Source organism: Phaethon aethereus (assembly GCF_964289735.1).
Source record: "Phaethon aethereus genome assembly, chromosome: 3".
NCBI lineage: Eukaryota > Metazoa > Chordata > Aves > Phaethontiformes > Phaethontidae > Phaethon > Phaethon aethereus.
The window spans coordinates 110,291-126,985 of record NC_138576.1 but is presented as its reverse complement, the minus strand read 5'-3'; the positions used below and the strand labels follow the sequence as shown (position 1 = coordinate 126,985).

The 16,695-nt window shown below is 58.3% G+C and overlaps 1 protein-coding gene across 1 annotated transcript; it reads right to left on the bottom strand.

Moving 5' to 3' along the window:
- Positions 1–5,008: 5,008 nt before the first annotated feature.
- Positions 5,009–15,921, bottom strand: FNDC4 (fibronectin type III domain containing 4; the record flags this gene model as incomplete). Its single annotated transcript, XM_081998322.1, has 6 exons — positions 5,009–5,044; positions 7,113–7,246; positions 8,560–8,649; positions 9,591–9,795; positions 10,215–10,330; positions 15,849–15,921. The coding sequence occupies 6 exons, from the start codon at positions 15,919–15,921 to the stop codon at positions 5,009–5,011; spliced, it is 654 nt and encodes a 217-aa protein (XP_081854448.1).
- Positions 15,922–16,695: the final 774 nt, after the last annotated feature.

Sequence of the window (16,695 nt, the reverse complement as noted above, 5' to 3'; positions counted from 1 at the left end):
ACACCACTCGTGACCGGCCGCCAGCCGGATTTAACGCCATTCACCACAACTCTCTGGGCTCGACCATCCAGCCAGTTCCTCACCCAGCGAAGAGTAAACCTGTCTAAGCCACGAGCCGCCAGTTTCTCCAGGAGAATGCTGTGGGAGACGCTGTCAAAGGCTTTACTAAAGTCCAGGTAGACAACATCCACAGTCTTTCCCTCATCCACTAGGCGGGTCACCTGGTCATAGAAGGAGATCGCTTATAGAATGTCTCATCCGTCTCTTCATCCTGGTTGGGTGGCCTGTAACAGACTCCCTGCAGGATGTCTGCCTCATTGGCCTTCCCCCTCATCCTTACCCACAAGCACTCTACTTGGTCTTCACAATCTTCGATTTCTATGCAATCAAAACACTCCCTAACATACAGAGCCACCCCACCGCCTCTCCTTCCCATTCTATCCCTTCGGAAGAGCTTATAGCCATCCATTGCAGCACTCCAGTCATGAGAAGCATCCCACCATGTTTCTGTGATGGCAACTACGTCATAGCTGTCGCGCTGCACAATGGCTTCCAGCTCCTCCTGTTTGGTGCCCATGCTGCGTGCATTGGTGTAGATGCACCTGAGCCGGGCTATAGATTTCAACTCTGGCACGTTGAACCTACCCCTAGGTTCAACTCTAGTGAGCCCCGTTTTATCCCCTCCCCCCTCCAATTCTAGTTTAAAGCCCTCTCAATGAGGCCTGCCAGCTCATGAGCAAGAATCCTTTTGCCCCTCGGCGTCAGTTGCACTCCATCATTTGCGAGGAGACCTGGTGCCGTGTAAGCAAGTGTGCAAGGCACTGTGTCTCTGCTGCCCTGCCTGCAGTGAGGCTTCCTTGCCTGTGGTGAGGGCCTGGGCTGTGCCCTGAGCTTGTGGAGCCTGCAGCTGTTCTGGGGCTCCCAGGCCTTCCTCGGCTGCTGGTCCTGAGGCAGCCGTTGCCCCTGCGCTGAGGGCTGCCGGGGCCCGGGCTGGCCCTTGTTATCTAGCGGGGAGCTGGTCCAGGCTGTGCTGGACTGGTGCATCTTGAGCACCTGTGAACATCATCTGTGCCGATGAGAACTGGCAGCTGACTGTGCTGAGGCCAGGGGGGACATGAGCTACCTGTGTGCCTGCTCTGGGGTGCCTCTGCCCTGCTGCATGCCTGGCTGTGGTCCGGAGACATGGGTAAGCCATGCACCTGGTTTCCTTCCCCAGACAGCGCATGGGAGGCTGCAGCCAGCAGGACGCCTTGTTTCTCCTGGCACATAACAGTTTGCAGCTGCTTTCTGGCCGAGGACCTTGCTGCTGGGTTCCTGTCACATTGCAGCACATTTCCCCTTCTGAGGCTGGTGACGCTGGCAGCCCCAGCTGGGCTGGACTCGCTGTATGCAGCCTGGGGCAGCAGAGCTGATCTCCTGGCAAGTGTCTTTTCCCAAGAGGCTTGCACTCCACAGAGGATTGTGTCTCTGCAGGTCAGGCGAGAGCTGTGCACTGTTTTTCGCACTTTTGGTTTTGCACGTTGAGTCCTGATCTTATGCCTTCCTCCCACAGCTGAGGGCACAGAGCAACCTGTAGATGTTATTGGGGTGGTTTGGGTGAGCAGGTCGTTGTCAAGTCCTCATCTTCCAGCGCTGAGGGATGGCTGACCTGGTGGTGGAGGGGGTTGAACAGCCAGCTGTCTGCCACACATTGAACCAGGATGCCGGCATCCATGCATCCATACCACAGCCGAGTGCTGCAGGTAGTGCTGAGGGGCCGGACAAGGCTGCTGCTACCGCCGGCACATGCTGATCGCTTCACTCACGCTTTGCTCTTGGCCTGTGAATGATTGTTCACCATCTCCTGCCACTGGGGAGGGCAGTGGGCTCTACCCTGCTGCCTGGCAGCTATCACCTCTCCAGACAAAAGTACTCCAAGCATTTAACAGCCTCTCCCTGGGACTCGTGGGGTGTGCTCTTTGCTGTGATTCTGCCGAACACTGTAGCCCTGTAAGGCTTCTTGCACAACTTCATGGGTGCTAGTTCTGCCATTGTCCTGCCTTTAACCAGCTGTTGCTGCAGTGAGTGAACGGCTTCCCTGCTTCCCCATCTCAGCCTTGTGTGTGCCAGTGCCTTGGCCAAGTCTGTTGTTTTAGTGATGTACAAGCTAGCAATGGTCTCGCCGCACCCATGCATGTGCTAACACTGTCCAACATCTCTTAGATTTGTGTGCCAGAAGTGCTCCGCATGAGCCCCACGGCGCCTTACTTGTGCCCCTGCGGTGCTGATGCTGCAGGGCGTGTGCATGTCCTGCCCTGCCTTGGCACCGCTTCACGCGTTTGCACCGTCCTCTGCTGGTGCTGCCACACGCATTCGCAGGGTGTGTGCTTGTATGTGCCTCACAAAATACCTTTGTCCAACTTGCCCTTCGTCTGCAGCACTCCTCTCTGCAGCTCCATGCCATCCTGCACTGTCATGGTCTGAGAAAGGAGTGGTGGTTTGGGTTGTTTTTTTGAGGGGTATGTCTTTTTTGCCTCAACATGACACCCTCATTTTATATTTAATGTGACAGACTTTTGGTCTCCTTTTTTATCTGGCCACAACCACTGCATTTTGGCATTTTTTTGGAGCCACTCCCAGGCCCTCGACTCTGCTAGACAGTCATGCTCCTTTGTTTCGTTGTGTGTGCCTCTGGTCTGGTTAAAGAACTCATGATGGTAGGCATCCGTCTGCTCTGACCCTGCAGGATTGCACCTCTAAACATTTTCCAGGGCACCAGAGTTTTTTAAAAACTCTTGTTATTTCCTTGACAGCCCTTATTTTTTTAGTGTACCTCTCCAAAAAACAAGTTAGCTGGCAAAACAAGGTGGTTTGTCTCTCTAGAGCTATGGCCAGATTACAGTACAGCAGCACTTGGACCCCCCCGTGGTGCATTTGCTCCTCTGGAACCCCTCTCCTCACCCTACCAGGGAACAGCACAGCCCCCTCCTGCCAGCAGCCTGCTGGGATCTGGCCTCATCCTCTCTCCTGTCCCGGCTGCCAGCGTGTCTTTGCTCTCTGCAGCCAGTTTTGTTTGTGCAGAGAAAGCCATCCTCGGCGGGACAGTCTTTAACTGCAACTTGTCCAGCAGCATAACATGGCCCAGCACTGGCACCAGCACTCCCTCGGCGGCCGGAGAGGTGGGCAAGACAACTTTAGAGGACCTGCAGCTCTTGCACAGCCTGCGAGGCCAGGTCTCCTTCCAAGGGCCTTACACGCAAGTTCAAGAAGTCTTGTACATATACGCGCGCGCGCGCACACACACACACAGAGACTTGCAGCTCCGCAGGGACAATGCTGCCTTTGAGCCAGGATGCTTTTATTGAAAAGACCCTGCCACAGGGAGTCGCTTATCCCGTCCCTTCCCCACCTCGTCCTGTAGTAGGAGCTGAGCAGCACCTGGAAGGAAGAGTCCTGAAAGTGCTTTTCTGGGAGGTTTATTCCTGGAAGACGCTGGATCCTGTGATACTCGAGTCCAGGGCTGCAGAGCCAGCACCCCAGCTCATTGACGGGCCGCAGAGCAGAGTACGGAGGGAGAGCAGCAGCCAGGGCACCAGCCTCTGCAGCAGAGAGCCTCCTCGGATCACCCCCCTCCCTCCTACCGCAGCAAGAGGGCATGCCTGGGCCTGGCCTCGGCTGGGCCACAGCGCAGTGCGGGTAGCCAGTGACAGACTGGTGCCTGCAGATGCCGGGGAGCAAACAAGCACAGGCTGGACATCACCTCTTCACCAGCCCCAGGCTGGGCGATGGCTCATGTCGTCCTCACATGAGCAGGCAGACTGGGCAGATAACAGCAAGCCAGCGGTCCACCAGCTCTGGGTGTTCAGGGCCCTTTCCAACGGGTCTGTGGCACATCAGCCAACCTGGTGCAGGCCACGGGACCCGCTCCAGGGGCGGGAGCATCAGTAGCCACCATATCCCCACAAGACTGAAGGAGCCAGGAGCGGGATGCGACGCTCTTGAAGCCAGGGTCGTCCCCAGAGCAGTGATGAGCTCTTCAGCACACACCCTGCCGCAGCTGCGGAGACCTTGCTGGGCCTCACCACATCACCTCCTCTGGGCAGCACCGGTGCCGCGCTGCCCACAGGCTGCCCGGCAGCAACCCCGCACACAGCTTGAATGCGTCAGGACAGAGCCCTACCAGGGAAATGGCAAAGCCGCAGCCATGCCCCGGCACTGCCTGCTCCCATAGCGTTATGGGGCCCACCCCACAGAACGGCTCCTACTGGCACCCTCCGCCCTGGCGGCACACCGCAGGCCAGCCAGGCGCTGCGGCAGCCCTGCCTCCTTGCGCTCATCTGTGTCTCAGCTCCCTGCAGCAGGGAGAGGCCTTGAAGCCCCTGCATGGCAATGACGTGGTGCAATGGGGCCCCACTCCCCAGCAGGGATCCACTCTTTACCTGTGCTCACCTCACAACAAACTCTCCTGCCACCGGGCCACGACTTCCCTGGCGGTGCTGGGGCGAATGCCTGCACTGCCCCATCCCCTCATTCTCGGGGCCGAAAGGGGAGCAGCTGCCTCCACAGACAGCCCTCTGGGCCCAGACACAGCAGCTGAGAGCAAGCTCTGCTCCGGGCTGCCTGCCGGGTGGGCGTCCAGTGCTACACGGTTGCACCCAGGCCTTTGGCCAAGCCAGCAGGCAGGGATGCTGCCTCCCCTCAAGCCAGCGCACCCAGCCCCTCCGCCCCCCTAGGCTTGCCCCCCTGGGCTGGTGGTGTGGTCCCCCACCCTTGCTCAGCTCTGCGCTCCGCAGTGGCAGGGGAGCGGGGCCGGGCGTGCGGGACGGGCAGGGCCGTGCACTGCATGCACGGCTGGGAGCCGGCTCTATGCACATCCCTGGATAGGCGCCCTTGGGAAAGCGAAAGTTCTGATACACGGATCTTCGCATGCAGAGTTCCAGGGTGGGCACCTGGTGCTGCCTCTTCTTCCAAGGCCTGCTTTGGCTCTGGCAGGACACCCAGGACCCCAGGCGCAGAGCTGGTGCTGCACTTACACCTCGATTATATTGACCGAGGGAGACTTCTTCTACGAGAGAAAAATCTGCTTTAAGGCCCTGCATTGCTAAGCCCCTGGGACGCACACCCCACGGCAGAGCCCCCAACCTCCCACAGCGGACACCAAGGCCAGGCGACCTCCTCTGCAAAAGGGCTGCCAGCTGCAGCCCAGCCTTCTGCCCTGAGCTGAGGTGGGGGTGAGCTGCAGCAGAGACCTGGCTTCAGAGGGGTCAGACCAAGGGGACTCACCCTGAAACCCCGGCCTTTTACATGGATGTGCTCTCCTGGCACAAAGGTTCAGGCAGCTCAGCTGCACCACGTGGTGCCTCCCTCCAGGTGAGTCCCTTCAACAACATGCGTGCCTCCCCACGAAGCCTTTCAGCCCACTGCTGTGCCCCAGTACCCCTGGGCGAACCAGCCCCTCCTGCCCCACGCTCGTCAGCCTCCAGGGCTTGCAAATGTCTATCTGGTCCCCAGTGGCAGCCACACTACACCTGATGCCCTTGGACAGGAGGTAGATGCAGGGTCAGGGCAGAAACTGTAAGTGAGGGGGTAGGGGGACGTCTGCCAGGGGGCAGAGAATCCACAAAGCATGGGATGACTGGCGTGGAGGGACAGACGGGGCCCACTGAGTGCCAGGCACATCTCACTGCCATGGCCCTCATGACAGCTCTGGCATGTGCCAAGGGAACTAAAGGCGGCAGGTGGCAAGGTGGATTTTCTCAAAAACTGTTGCAAGCACGAGCAGGCACGTTCCATTACGCCAAAGGGAATGTGCTCACTGCAGAGCATGGCAGATCTGTGAATTCAGAGAACGTGCTGGGAAGGGAAGGGGTCCTGGCTGCTGCACACGTGCTTTGTAGCTCAGCCCTTTCACGCTGAAGCAGGGTGCAGGAGGCGAGTGTCCCCATGACCACACTTTATAACAGCGCTCAGATCAAGAGCTGCACCATTTGTCTGCTACTTTACAACAGCTTGGCCCTGAAGCCAGAAGGGGAAGCAATGCAAAGCATTTTCTTTCCTATACCTTGTTCCCAGCTTTGTAACTAAGGACTGCAAGAATAAACTTGCAGTGTTGTCAGCTACAAGGATGCCAAGAGTCTGGTGAATGCAAAAAGACAAACTGAGGTGCATCAGCCTTGTACAGGAGAACTGCACAAGCAGCAGGAACAGGCCTTTGCACCCGCCTTTGCAGCTCTACATGAGCAAGGTCAGTTTGGAGCAGGGATCCAAGAAGAGGGATCTTTTTGGCAAGGAGTAATCAGGAAGCTGGAAAAATCTGGAGGAGGAGAACTGAGGTCTTGAAATCCAAACAGGAAGTTTCTGCTCCTGACATCCACTGGAAACCAAGATGTGGAAGCAGAGGGGGAGTCAGGCAACAAGTGAGCAGAGTTCCCACCATCGATACAAGAGGCAGATGAGACACAAGGGCAAACCTAATGCAAGGTCCCGTTCAGAGCACACGCATCAGGGTTATAAATCACTGTCTTTGCCAAGTAACAAAGGGAGAAATGTCAGGTGCTGAGGAAAGAGCCAGATGACAGCACTGCTCCCTCCCCATCCACAGCCCGGCACATCACCTCCATTAGGGTGGGAAAGGGGCTCTGGGGTCCTTCCCATGAACAACTTGTGTGGTGATGGCCTGGAGCAGGCCCCAGTGAAGGCAGAAAGCGGGCAGCGATAGACCAGTGCAGGAACCGTAAGAACAGCTGCCCAGCTTGTCTGCCTCCTGCCTGAACAGGCAGGAGCTAGACCTGTCTACGGGATGCAGAAGAGGTGCAGCCTTGGAGGGGCATGGTGAAGGGGCTGTTACAGTGAGAGGACGGCTACCACCGTGCAATGTGGAAGCCATCCCAGCTTACATATCCTGCTGTCTCTTCCGATATTTCTCCTGCAATCACACACGGGGTGCACACACTGCCCCAGAGCGGGGGCATTGCACTGCCCCCCAGGGCTCCCTGCACCCTAAAAACCCTCAGTTTTTAGGGTGAGAGCATGAGATGGGGCGTTCCTGTTTCTGGAAAGAGCCAGAACCTGTCCAGGCAGCAAGCCACAGCAGATGTCATAAGCTATCCCTTCTACCAGCCCTCCCTGCTCACCTTGCTCCGCAGCAGCCCTCCACTCGGTCGCTCTGGCGTGCTGTGCTCCGAGGATGGCTTTGTCTTTTCCTTGTTGTTGTTGGAGTCGTTGTCCTTGATGATGTCATATTGTCTGCAGAAGAGGGCGATCACCGCTGCCAAAAGACAGGGAATGAAGGACTCCCTCACGCTGGCTGCCCACTGCCTCCCCTCCCCACAGCATCCCAGCTGGACAGCCATCAGGCCCAGGGCACTCCAGTGTGCTGGTCACCCACCCCCTCCCCCTGTGTCAGCCTGGACCACCCCAGGCACCTCTGCGTGTGTGGTCAGACCAGCCTCCTTGGGCAGACGAGGCATGGACGCGGCCAAAGCCATCAGGGCACACGTGAAGTGCTTGGTGCCTGCAGCTCAGGGCTCTGAGGCCAAAGGCAGACGTTGCAGCACTCAGAGAGGGACAACCTTGAGGTCGGTGAGCAGCTGAGTGTGCTTCTGGGTGCCTCCAGCAAGATGCTGAAGTTATTGGTGCTGTGCTTGCCACCCTCACAAAAGCCAGCCCGTGGCTTTGTCCTGTCTTGCAAAATGACTGTGGGGTCAGTCAGTCATGGCTGTACAGTACCCAGCCCACGCAGTACGCATCGCAGCCCTCGCGACCCTGGATGCCGGCCTGTGGAGCAATGCTTTGAACTGTTATCATTTAGATGCGTCGGACCCACTCAAACAACAGTGCGGTATCACAGCCGCCCACTGACTGGACCTGCTTTCTCCCTGTTGGCACGCTGACACACCAACCTGCACAAAGTGTGAGCTAGCAGCAGCCATCTCGTATTTTTTTCCAGTGCACTAGAATAGTGTTCAAGGCCAGGACGAGGAGAGATTCCTGCAAGATGCCACTAGAAAATCCACATTTACTGGGAAGGGAGTAGGGGACGGACGACTCCCCATTCGCAGCAGCTGCATGTGACCAGTCAGGAGCTGACATCTCCTAGGCTTCCCTGCTCACAGGGCAACCTGCTGTTTGCTAGAGCACTGGCTTTGATCAGGTGCTGTACAGGAGCAGATCACCCATTTTACAGTTTTTGCAGATCGAGGCATGGCCACAGCCAGCGCAGCAATGTTATCAGATGTCAGACAAGCTAAGGCCCAAGTTACATGATAGTTAATGATGTCAGCTGGGATGCTCCCACCCTGTACATCTGTATTCCTTGGGTCCCACATTGCCTCCTGCTCCTCCAGCACAGCAGTCAGGCCAGCCAGCCCACATGCTCCAGGCCTTCACTGCTGAGAAGTGGCTGTGGTTGCTCCTTTTACCCCACTGGCTCGAGCTCCTACAGAGACTCAATGGGCTTTACTGGAAAGGATGCCAGACGCATACCGATATGCCTCTGCAGTCTCTTGAGACCCATCCTCTTTGTGGACCCTGGACTGCACCTATGCCCCAGCCTGCTGGAACGCTGCTTGTGGCACTCACCTGCCCACATGAGCAGCACAGCCACGATGATGATAATCTCGCCCGTCTGCAGCTGCCTGTCTTTGTCCAGCCCTTCCATGGTGATGTCACCTACAGAGAAGAGAATCCAGGCAGGGCTGGCAGCAGATTCCCTCCCACCAGAACCTACTTCAGGACCAGCAACACTTGAGGATCTAAGAAGGAGCTCCGGAGGAGAGAGGCCCACCTCTGCCAAACAAGGATGGGTGTGAGATGACACCTTGGGTGGGGAGAGGACATGCAGCCTGTGGCTTTCCTGTGTCAGATAAACCATCCTTGCTACCAAAGGCAGTCAGGGATTCTAACAGCTTGTTTGCTGCATTGCACAACTTGTGCTTGGACTGCACAATGCATGGGAGTAATCATTGAGGTTACTCCCCATGTCAGGACCAGGGCAGGGTAGGAGGGCCCTGAGCTGAACACAAAAGTTCTGAGCAAACTAAGCCATCTGCTTGCCCTGTTATACTCTTCTCAAGTCCCCCTCCTATGGCTAGTGCTGGAGACAGACTCCTGTGCCCAGTGGTCCCCCTCCGGGCATCGTCCCTCTTGGATTCTTGGATCATCTTTCATGGACCAGCATGTAAGCAACCCCAGGGCAAGAAGGCACAACGTGGATACGTGTAGGAAAGGAGACCATGGGGCTCCATCATTTGTCCTTTGGTAGCTTGCAGGCTGGGAGATCAGAGAGCCCGTTCGATATTTGCTTCCTATGGGCAGCAGCTGAGCAGGCCACTGCGGTTGTCCTGGCCACAGCCTGCTTAGCTGCATAGGGTGCCAAGACCTGGGATAGGAGAGCTGTAAACCAGGGCTTGGGGACATTATCATGGCCATAGTGGACACAACAGCAGGCTGTACAACCCTGCCACCCATTATGACCCTGTGTGTCCCAAGCAGCCTGCTGCTCAGGGCAGCACCTTCCTCACTGCCCGCTGGATCCCTGCCCGTGTGCTGTGGAGACCTCCAGGTATAGCCCCACCAGCAGCACCTGGGTGAGTCGAAAGGAGCTGCCTCACCTTGGTTGGAGCTGTTGGAAGGGAGGCGGTCTGTCTCCTTCAGGGTCCGGAAGTGGACACGCTTACTGGCCTGACTTTCCCCATACAGGCCGATGCTCTGCACCTGGATGATGTAATCAGCGTCCTCTGCCAAGTCCCACAGTACGCAGGCCCGGTTGGTGGTGTTCACCTCCCGGATGAAGCGCTGCATCTGTCCATCTTGCCGCTGCCAGAGTGAAGACCTGTCATCCCCAGGAGGCTGTTGCCAGCTGCACCAGGCACAGGCCCCTGTTTGTAGGGCTGTGCTGGGCACACCGCCCTTACTCCTCCCTTCCCGGGCAACCATCCACCCCTGGGATGGGCCAGGCTGGCCAGCACTTTGCTATGCACCATCCTTATCCAGAGAAATCGCCACTGGAGGGAAGCCGCTGGAGGGACAGCTACCCCCAGCGCAGCCCACGGTCTGCTGCCTCCCAGCAGGACAGATGGCTCAGACAGGGCGCCCTGGCAAGGGCTGCTCACCAGCAGCGGTGTCCTCAGGCAGGTGCCAGAGGAGCTCCAAACTGCGGCAGAAGGGCTGACATAGGAGCATGCTGGTAATCAGTGAGAGGGGTCCCCAGCCCCCTGGGGACAGAGCTTGGGTACCTGCTGTAAGATGGCATAGCCGATGACCACGTCTCCGTCTGGGACGTCCCAGGAGACCGTGGCAGAGTTTGCCTTCAGCTGTGTCACAGTCACGTTGACAGGGGACGGCGGCCTGTCTGGGTGAGCCGGGGATGGACCGAGGCAAGGCACAGGAAAGAGGCAAAAGAAGATCACAGAATCACTAAGGTTGGAAAGGACCTTCAAGATTATCAAGTCCAACCATTAATCCAGCGCCACCATGTCCCCTCAGATGTCTCAGAACGGGCACTCGCCCCTGCGCACCACCCCAGGGGCCCTCTCCAACATCTGCCCGTGGCAGCACATCGGCCAGCGCTACCGGGAGCAGCTTCTCCAGTGAACCTGTCCCCAGGAGAGGAGTGGCACAGCGGATGCACAAGGCTGAGCCCCTGCCAGCAGCAACACGTGCACCGCACGGTGCTTACCAGGCTAGCGTGGGGGCAGGTGTGCAGGCACCGAGCTACTCCCTGCCCGTGCAGCTGCCCCTCTGTGGCACCCGTCGGCTTCGGCAGCCTTTGCGCACTGGCCGGGACTCCTCCCTGCCTGGCTGTGGGTGGGAGCGTGCTGGCTGCACACCTCACCCTCTGCAGTGTCCTACAGCGGGGCAGGAGGACAAGCTCGCGGGGCATCTGACTGGCGCTTCTCTAAAGGGCGCGCTTGCAGCGGCAGACATAGCCCGTGGCTCATAACACACGTTCCACGTAAAAGGGGTTAGCAGTGCTGACCGTGTGCCCGGGCTGCCAAGCCCAGCTCAGGGCGTGAAGGGCCCGCAGCAGGCTCCTTCCGCCTTGCAGACACCGAAATGGGAAATGCACGAAGGCCCATCCTGAGCCAAAAAGAATTACAGAGTTTAAGAGACCGTCAGCGCAACTTAATCAGCTCCTGCAGCTCACAATCCCATGAAAAGAAAAGTCCCTGAAGCCTGTCTCAGAGCACTGCAGAGACCCTGCTATCAGAGAGGAGAATGACATTCACATCAGCTCTTCACGAGGGCATCTGCTTGCAGAGCTGAGCTACCTTCACTGCTGCTCAGATGTTCATCTGTTGGAAAGTTTACTTCATTCAGCTCCAGCACCAGCAGAAGCAGGGCTGTCTGGCATGACATGCTCCTGCTCAGCCTGGGCACAGAGTAGATTCTTGGCAGGGAAGTCCCATGTTTCTGTACGGTCCAGAAAGTCCAAACGAATCCTACATTAATGCAATACTTCAACCAAGACTGCAATGGTAAAATCAGGCTCCTCTAAGCTCTGGGGCTGCCCCGTGGATGTGCACATCACAAATGCCTGGCACACCACCCAGAACTGCGTAGGAAGCAGCCCAGACACAGTATTTATATATCAACTGTGACAGAAAAATGGGGCAGCTTGGAATAAACACACTATGCAACTCAATCTGGCCATCTCATCCGCCTGGCGTTACTCCCTGCTCCAGAGTGGGGAGGAAAGCCCGATGCAGAAGGCAGAGCTGACTTTCTCAGCAGTGTAATGCCAGCATCTGCAAAGCTGGCAGCAACACTCAGCCGGTGCTGTCCTTCGGAAAGCTGGCCTGATGGGCCCATGGTCTGCACCATTTTGAGGTTTCACAGTACTAAGAGCGTGGCAGGGTCCTACACAGGTACACAGACCCGCATACAAAGCCAAATTTTGTCCAGAAATGAGACACAGGAGCACATGAAGAAAGACACGGAGGCTGCTGTTCACGTGTCCTCTCTCCCTGTAAACAAGACAGTGTCCTACAAGCTGCTTGTGTAGTACAAGTTCAATGCTGTGATCTATATAGACAGAAAAAGATCCCCATAGGGCACCTGAGAATAAGAAAGAAGACAACCACAGACACCAACAACAACCACAGTTAGTGACAAGGATAGGTCATTTCTGCAGGTCAGCTATTTAAATGCATTCATTCGCATTTGAATATACCCAGCTCCATCACAGATCTAACCAGGAAAAGGATGTGATTCCCACTCTGAGAAATGCAGATTTGTGGTCAGCCACGGGTGACTAAGACAGATAGGAGGGTCAGCCACAGAGCCCAGAAAAAATATTCTCAGAGAGACGCTGGGGCTGAGCGCATTCCCAGCAGAAGCCTGCCACGGCACCAGAAGACAGAGACATTGGAGACGACGCAAACAAGGACATCACAGGATGCTGCGCCCTATCTTCCAGAACAGGAGCCTGGAAAACTGGAAAGGATTCAAAGGTACACTCAAATACCTTTTGTCCCACGAAGAGTGCGTCTCCTCAGAGTTTTCTAGTGGGACTCCGGTTCATCACTCTAACCTGTGAGAGGGACTCTCTGAGCCATGTCCTTACCTGCACATCCTGGTCTCCCAGAAACCAACGGCAGAACAGGCTGAATAAAGCTGCACTCCCCCGACCTCGCCACTGACTGGGGCATGTGTATTCTGTGCGCATAGGAGCCGAGCTCCCCGCAGACGTGCTCTGGTTTTCTGCTGCAGCCATGGCCAGCGTGCAACTTAGTTGCCCAACTAACAGCTGAGCTCTCGACAGCACGGTCAGCAAATAACCCTTCCCTTGCAGCCTGCCAGCCAGCTGCCTTTCAAAGTGTGTGTGTGTCGGGGGCCTGTAATGTTTCCGCTAGCCTTCAGGCGTAAGAAAAACAGTTGTTCAAGGCTACCACTATGCTAGCAAACGTTATGAGGTCAAGAATGGCCCAGGAATCCAGTAGTGCAGACTGGTCCCGCGCACTGCTTTGGTCTGAACCAGCCAGTGTGTGCTCAAAAGACTCTCGGGCATGGCTCAGGAGTTAGCACAAGTGATGAACCATTCCTAGTAGGTAGCACGGATGTGCTCCCCTCTTTGGAACTCATGAGCTCAGTCCTATGGATGTGACCAGACCCTGCCAGCTGGCCTCAGGACAAGAACAGGACCTGGTGCTTCACAGCATACATCTACAGTAATAAATTAGGTAGCTTTTTGTATCTAACAGAATGAGAAGAGGTCTGAACATGCCCAAAGTGGGCAGTTGGACTTCCCAACCTTTAAGCGTATGTGTGGAAATTAAAAGCAGAGTCTGACTCTCTGCGATGCAAAAGTCTGTGGATGGAGCTTATAGCAGGCTCCCTGCTCTGCACAAGAATTTTCTAGGCTTCTGCAGGGACCACAGCCTGGCCAGGCCAGGTTTTTGGGCTGGGGATGCTGAAGCATGGCCCTGGGGCTGGGTCACTCTGTGATTTGAGAACAAGGGCACTGCACTGATCCACAAGCCACGCTGCTTGGGTCCACACAAGGCTGACAGTATTGCTTGAACAGTATTTGGCCAGAGCTCACACAGGCCCTGTGTAGGGACCTTCCCTCACTGGCAGCAGCAGGGCATCCCAGGGCAGATACCACCCTGGTGTCAAACCGCAAAGACAGTGCACTCAAATCCAGCGTGATCTGCTATTACCCCCAGAGCCAGTCCCCAAATGTCCCAAATAGAGAGAGGGGAGGGCAGGAGCACATGGGGGCATGGCGGGGCCACGACACACATGGCTCGTCAGTTCTTCAGACCTCACGCCTCGTAAACGCACTTTGTGCAGGCTCCAGGCAGGCAGACCTGAACCCGTCTGACAGTGACACCTGAAGGTGTCCAGGCTGCAGTCCTTCACTGGAAGAATGAGTGTCTCTTGGTCAGTCTGCAGTTCAGCAAACTGTAGAAAAGACATTCCTGAGCACATGGGATTTGCACACCTAGCAGGAATAGACAGGTCAAGAAGTTTCAGAAGTCAAAACTAGAGAAGTTCACCCTTGAAACACGGGGCAATGTTTAATCCCAAGTATATGCAAGATGAGACCTCACTGAAAGTCGTTATACCAAGATCTGCGAGGACAGCTCACACCATAGAAAGCTTTGCATATGATCCCCACCTCAAGCCTAGCATTCTCCAGCCTGCTCTGCAGCTGAGGTCAGAGCAGTTTCATGCCAGAGCTGCTGCCATAAAGATCTGTGAGTGCAAGGGCTCCAAAAAATGTACTCTCTGAAGCCAACTATTAAAAACATTCCTGTCAAGCCAAGATGCTCCAACACCCTACTGGGCTCTCTGGGAAAAGCATGCCACAGTTAAGCCCTGCCCAATGCATTAATCGCTAATGATTTTGCATCATTTATAAGTTATCCAGCTTCGCCTTTGATTAAAGCCATATTAAGAAACGGGCACCACCACAGAAAGAGCAATCACTTACTTAAGGCCTGGGGCACCCTTCTGTCCTGCCAGTGCAGCAGTGCATTCCCTTCAGGCCTGCCGAAGCGGTGGGAAGGGTTTGGTCCCGCGTGCTGGAGCTAGCAGCACTGCAGCCTGAGGTCGGGCAGCCAGGAGGGCTGTGGGCAGCGGAGCGCCAGACTAGATCTGCCACGCAACCTGGCTTCGTAGGTTAGAGAAGGGGTCAGACAGACGCCCCTCAAGAGTGCCGTTGGCAGATGTGGCGCTGCATGGGGACGGGGCATAGCCCCACTGGCGCTCTCCCCATCCTGCTAGGACTCTGAGGAAGGGGCCTCACCTGCCCCTCGGCCCATGCCCTTGGGACTGCTGCTCAAGGGCACCCAGATGTTTGCCCAACTTATCTCTGCAGTAGGGAGGTAAGCATCAGCCTGCATGTCTAAAAATAAGTGGCCCCTTTTTAACAACCCTGACTGCATTTTTTCCAGAATCCATCAGGCCCTGGAGTACATATTTTGCAAGGAGACTGAAAACATGGTAGAACATAATCAGAACATGTCTGATACTCACAATTCGATGTAATACATCAGTAACCTGATGAGGGGCAAACAGGCAGCAGAGGGCTGCCACTGACACAGGGTCACTCATATGAGTCCGGGGAAGAAAGGACAGAGGTACCGCGGGTGCTGACAGACCTCGGTGCCCTGGCAAACGCCGGCCCAGAGGACGCAAGGCAGGAAGGCACACACAACGCCCGTCAGCCGGGGACCTGCTCCCAGCCCAGCCTACGGCACCGGGGCAGCCCTGCCCAGGGGCATCAACTCTCTCGGGACTCGCTGCGCACTGGTGAGGGGCAAGGATGGGCAACGGGGAGGCACCCCTCAGCAGGGGAACAAGGAGAGCCGCGTCTCTCCACCGACTCGCCCAGCGGCGGGAGCCTTCGGGAGCCGAAGCCGGCAGCGCCAGGTACCCCCGGGAGAGCCCGGCGCCCTCCGCGGAGCGCAGCACGGCCACGCGATGGCACCTCGTCCCACGGGGAGGGGACGCGCCGCGGCCGAAGGCACGGCTGGCTGGGAGGCCGCGGCGCCCCAGGGCCGGGCGCAGCCCCGGCGGGGTGGCCCGGGGGCCGGAGAGGGCAGGGCCGGGCCCCGCGGGGTCTCGGCCAAGGCCGCGCCGGGGACGGGGGAAGGCCGGCGGGAGGGGCCGCGAGAGGCCCCCGCGCGCAGCCGGGGCCGGCGCACGGCGTCCCGTGCCGGGGGCCGGCGAGGGGCGGCGGAGCCCCCGGACGGCGCCGGCACGGTCCCCGCCCGGGGAGCGCCCGCCCCGCGCCCCTGCCCGGCCCTGCCGCAGGTGGCCGCGCGGGCACCTGGGGAGCGGGAGCGGCCCGCCGGGCTCCGCGGGGCAAGCGGGGAGAGTCGCGGCGGCCCGGCCCGGCCCGGCGGCCCGGCCGCACTTACTGGCTCGCACGAGGCAGAGGTCGCAGCTGAAGAGTACCAGGACGGGGTTGAGGAAGGCCGAGAAACGGGCCATGGCGGCGGGCCGGCGCAGGGGCGCCCCGGACTGCGGCCCCAGCCCGGGCAGCAGCCCTGGCACCGGCCCGGCTCCCTGCGCCGCGGGACGGAGCGGGGCCGAGCCCCGGCCGCAGCGCGGGGGGGGCGGAACGGCCGCCCGGCCCTCCCCGGCCCGCTCCGCCCAGCGCCGCCCCCCGAGCGGCGCCGCAGCGTCTCCGGCACCGCCCCCCAGCCGTACCCCGAGCCGGCCAGCACCGCCCCCCGGCACCGCCCCCCCGAAATCACCAGCACCGCCCCCCGAGCCGAACCCCTCAACCTGCCTGTGCCGCCCCCCACGCCGTGCCGTACCCCGTAACCAGTACCCCCATAGCCCCTGTGCGGTCCCCCGGTAACCGCCAGTGCCCCCCGCACGCTGTACTCCGTAACCACCAGCGCCGGCTCTCCCCATGCTCTCTCCTTTCACGCAGTGTGTGCGCGCGTCTTTTGTCACACAACGGCCCGCCTCGCTCGCACTGTCCTCGCGTGGCGCTTCCCACTCACCCACGCACTCTTTCACAAGCCCACGGCTCCTGCCCTGCGGGTTTGCACCGAGGCTGCACGGCTCATGGCAGCACAGCGCTTTCTCGGTGTCCTGCGGGGGCTGGCTGCACTCTCTGTCGTGCTGCGATGGCAGCGATGCGCGGGGGGCGGCCAGGCACTGTGCAAAAGGACGGTGACAGTCTCCAGACGCCGGTCGGCTCCTGTGCCAAGTGGGCCTCAGGCTGGGCCGGCACTTGCTGTGCCCACAGCGGGA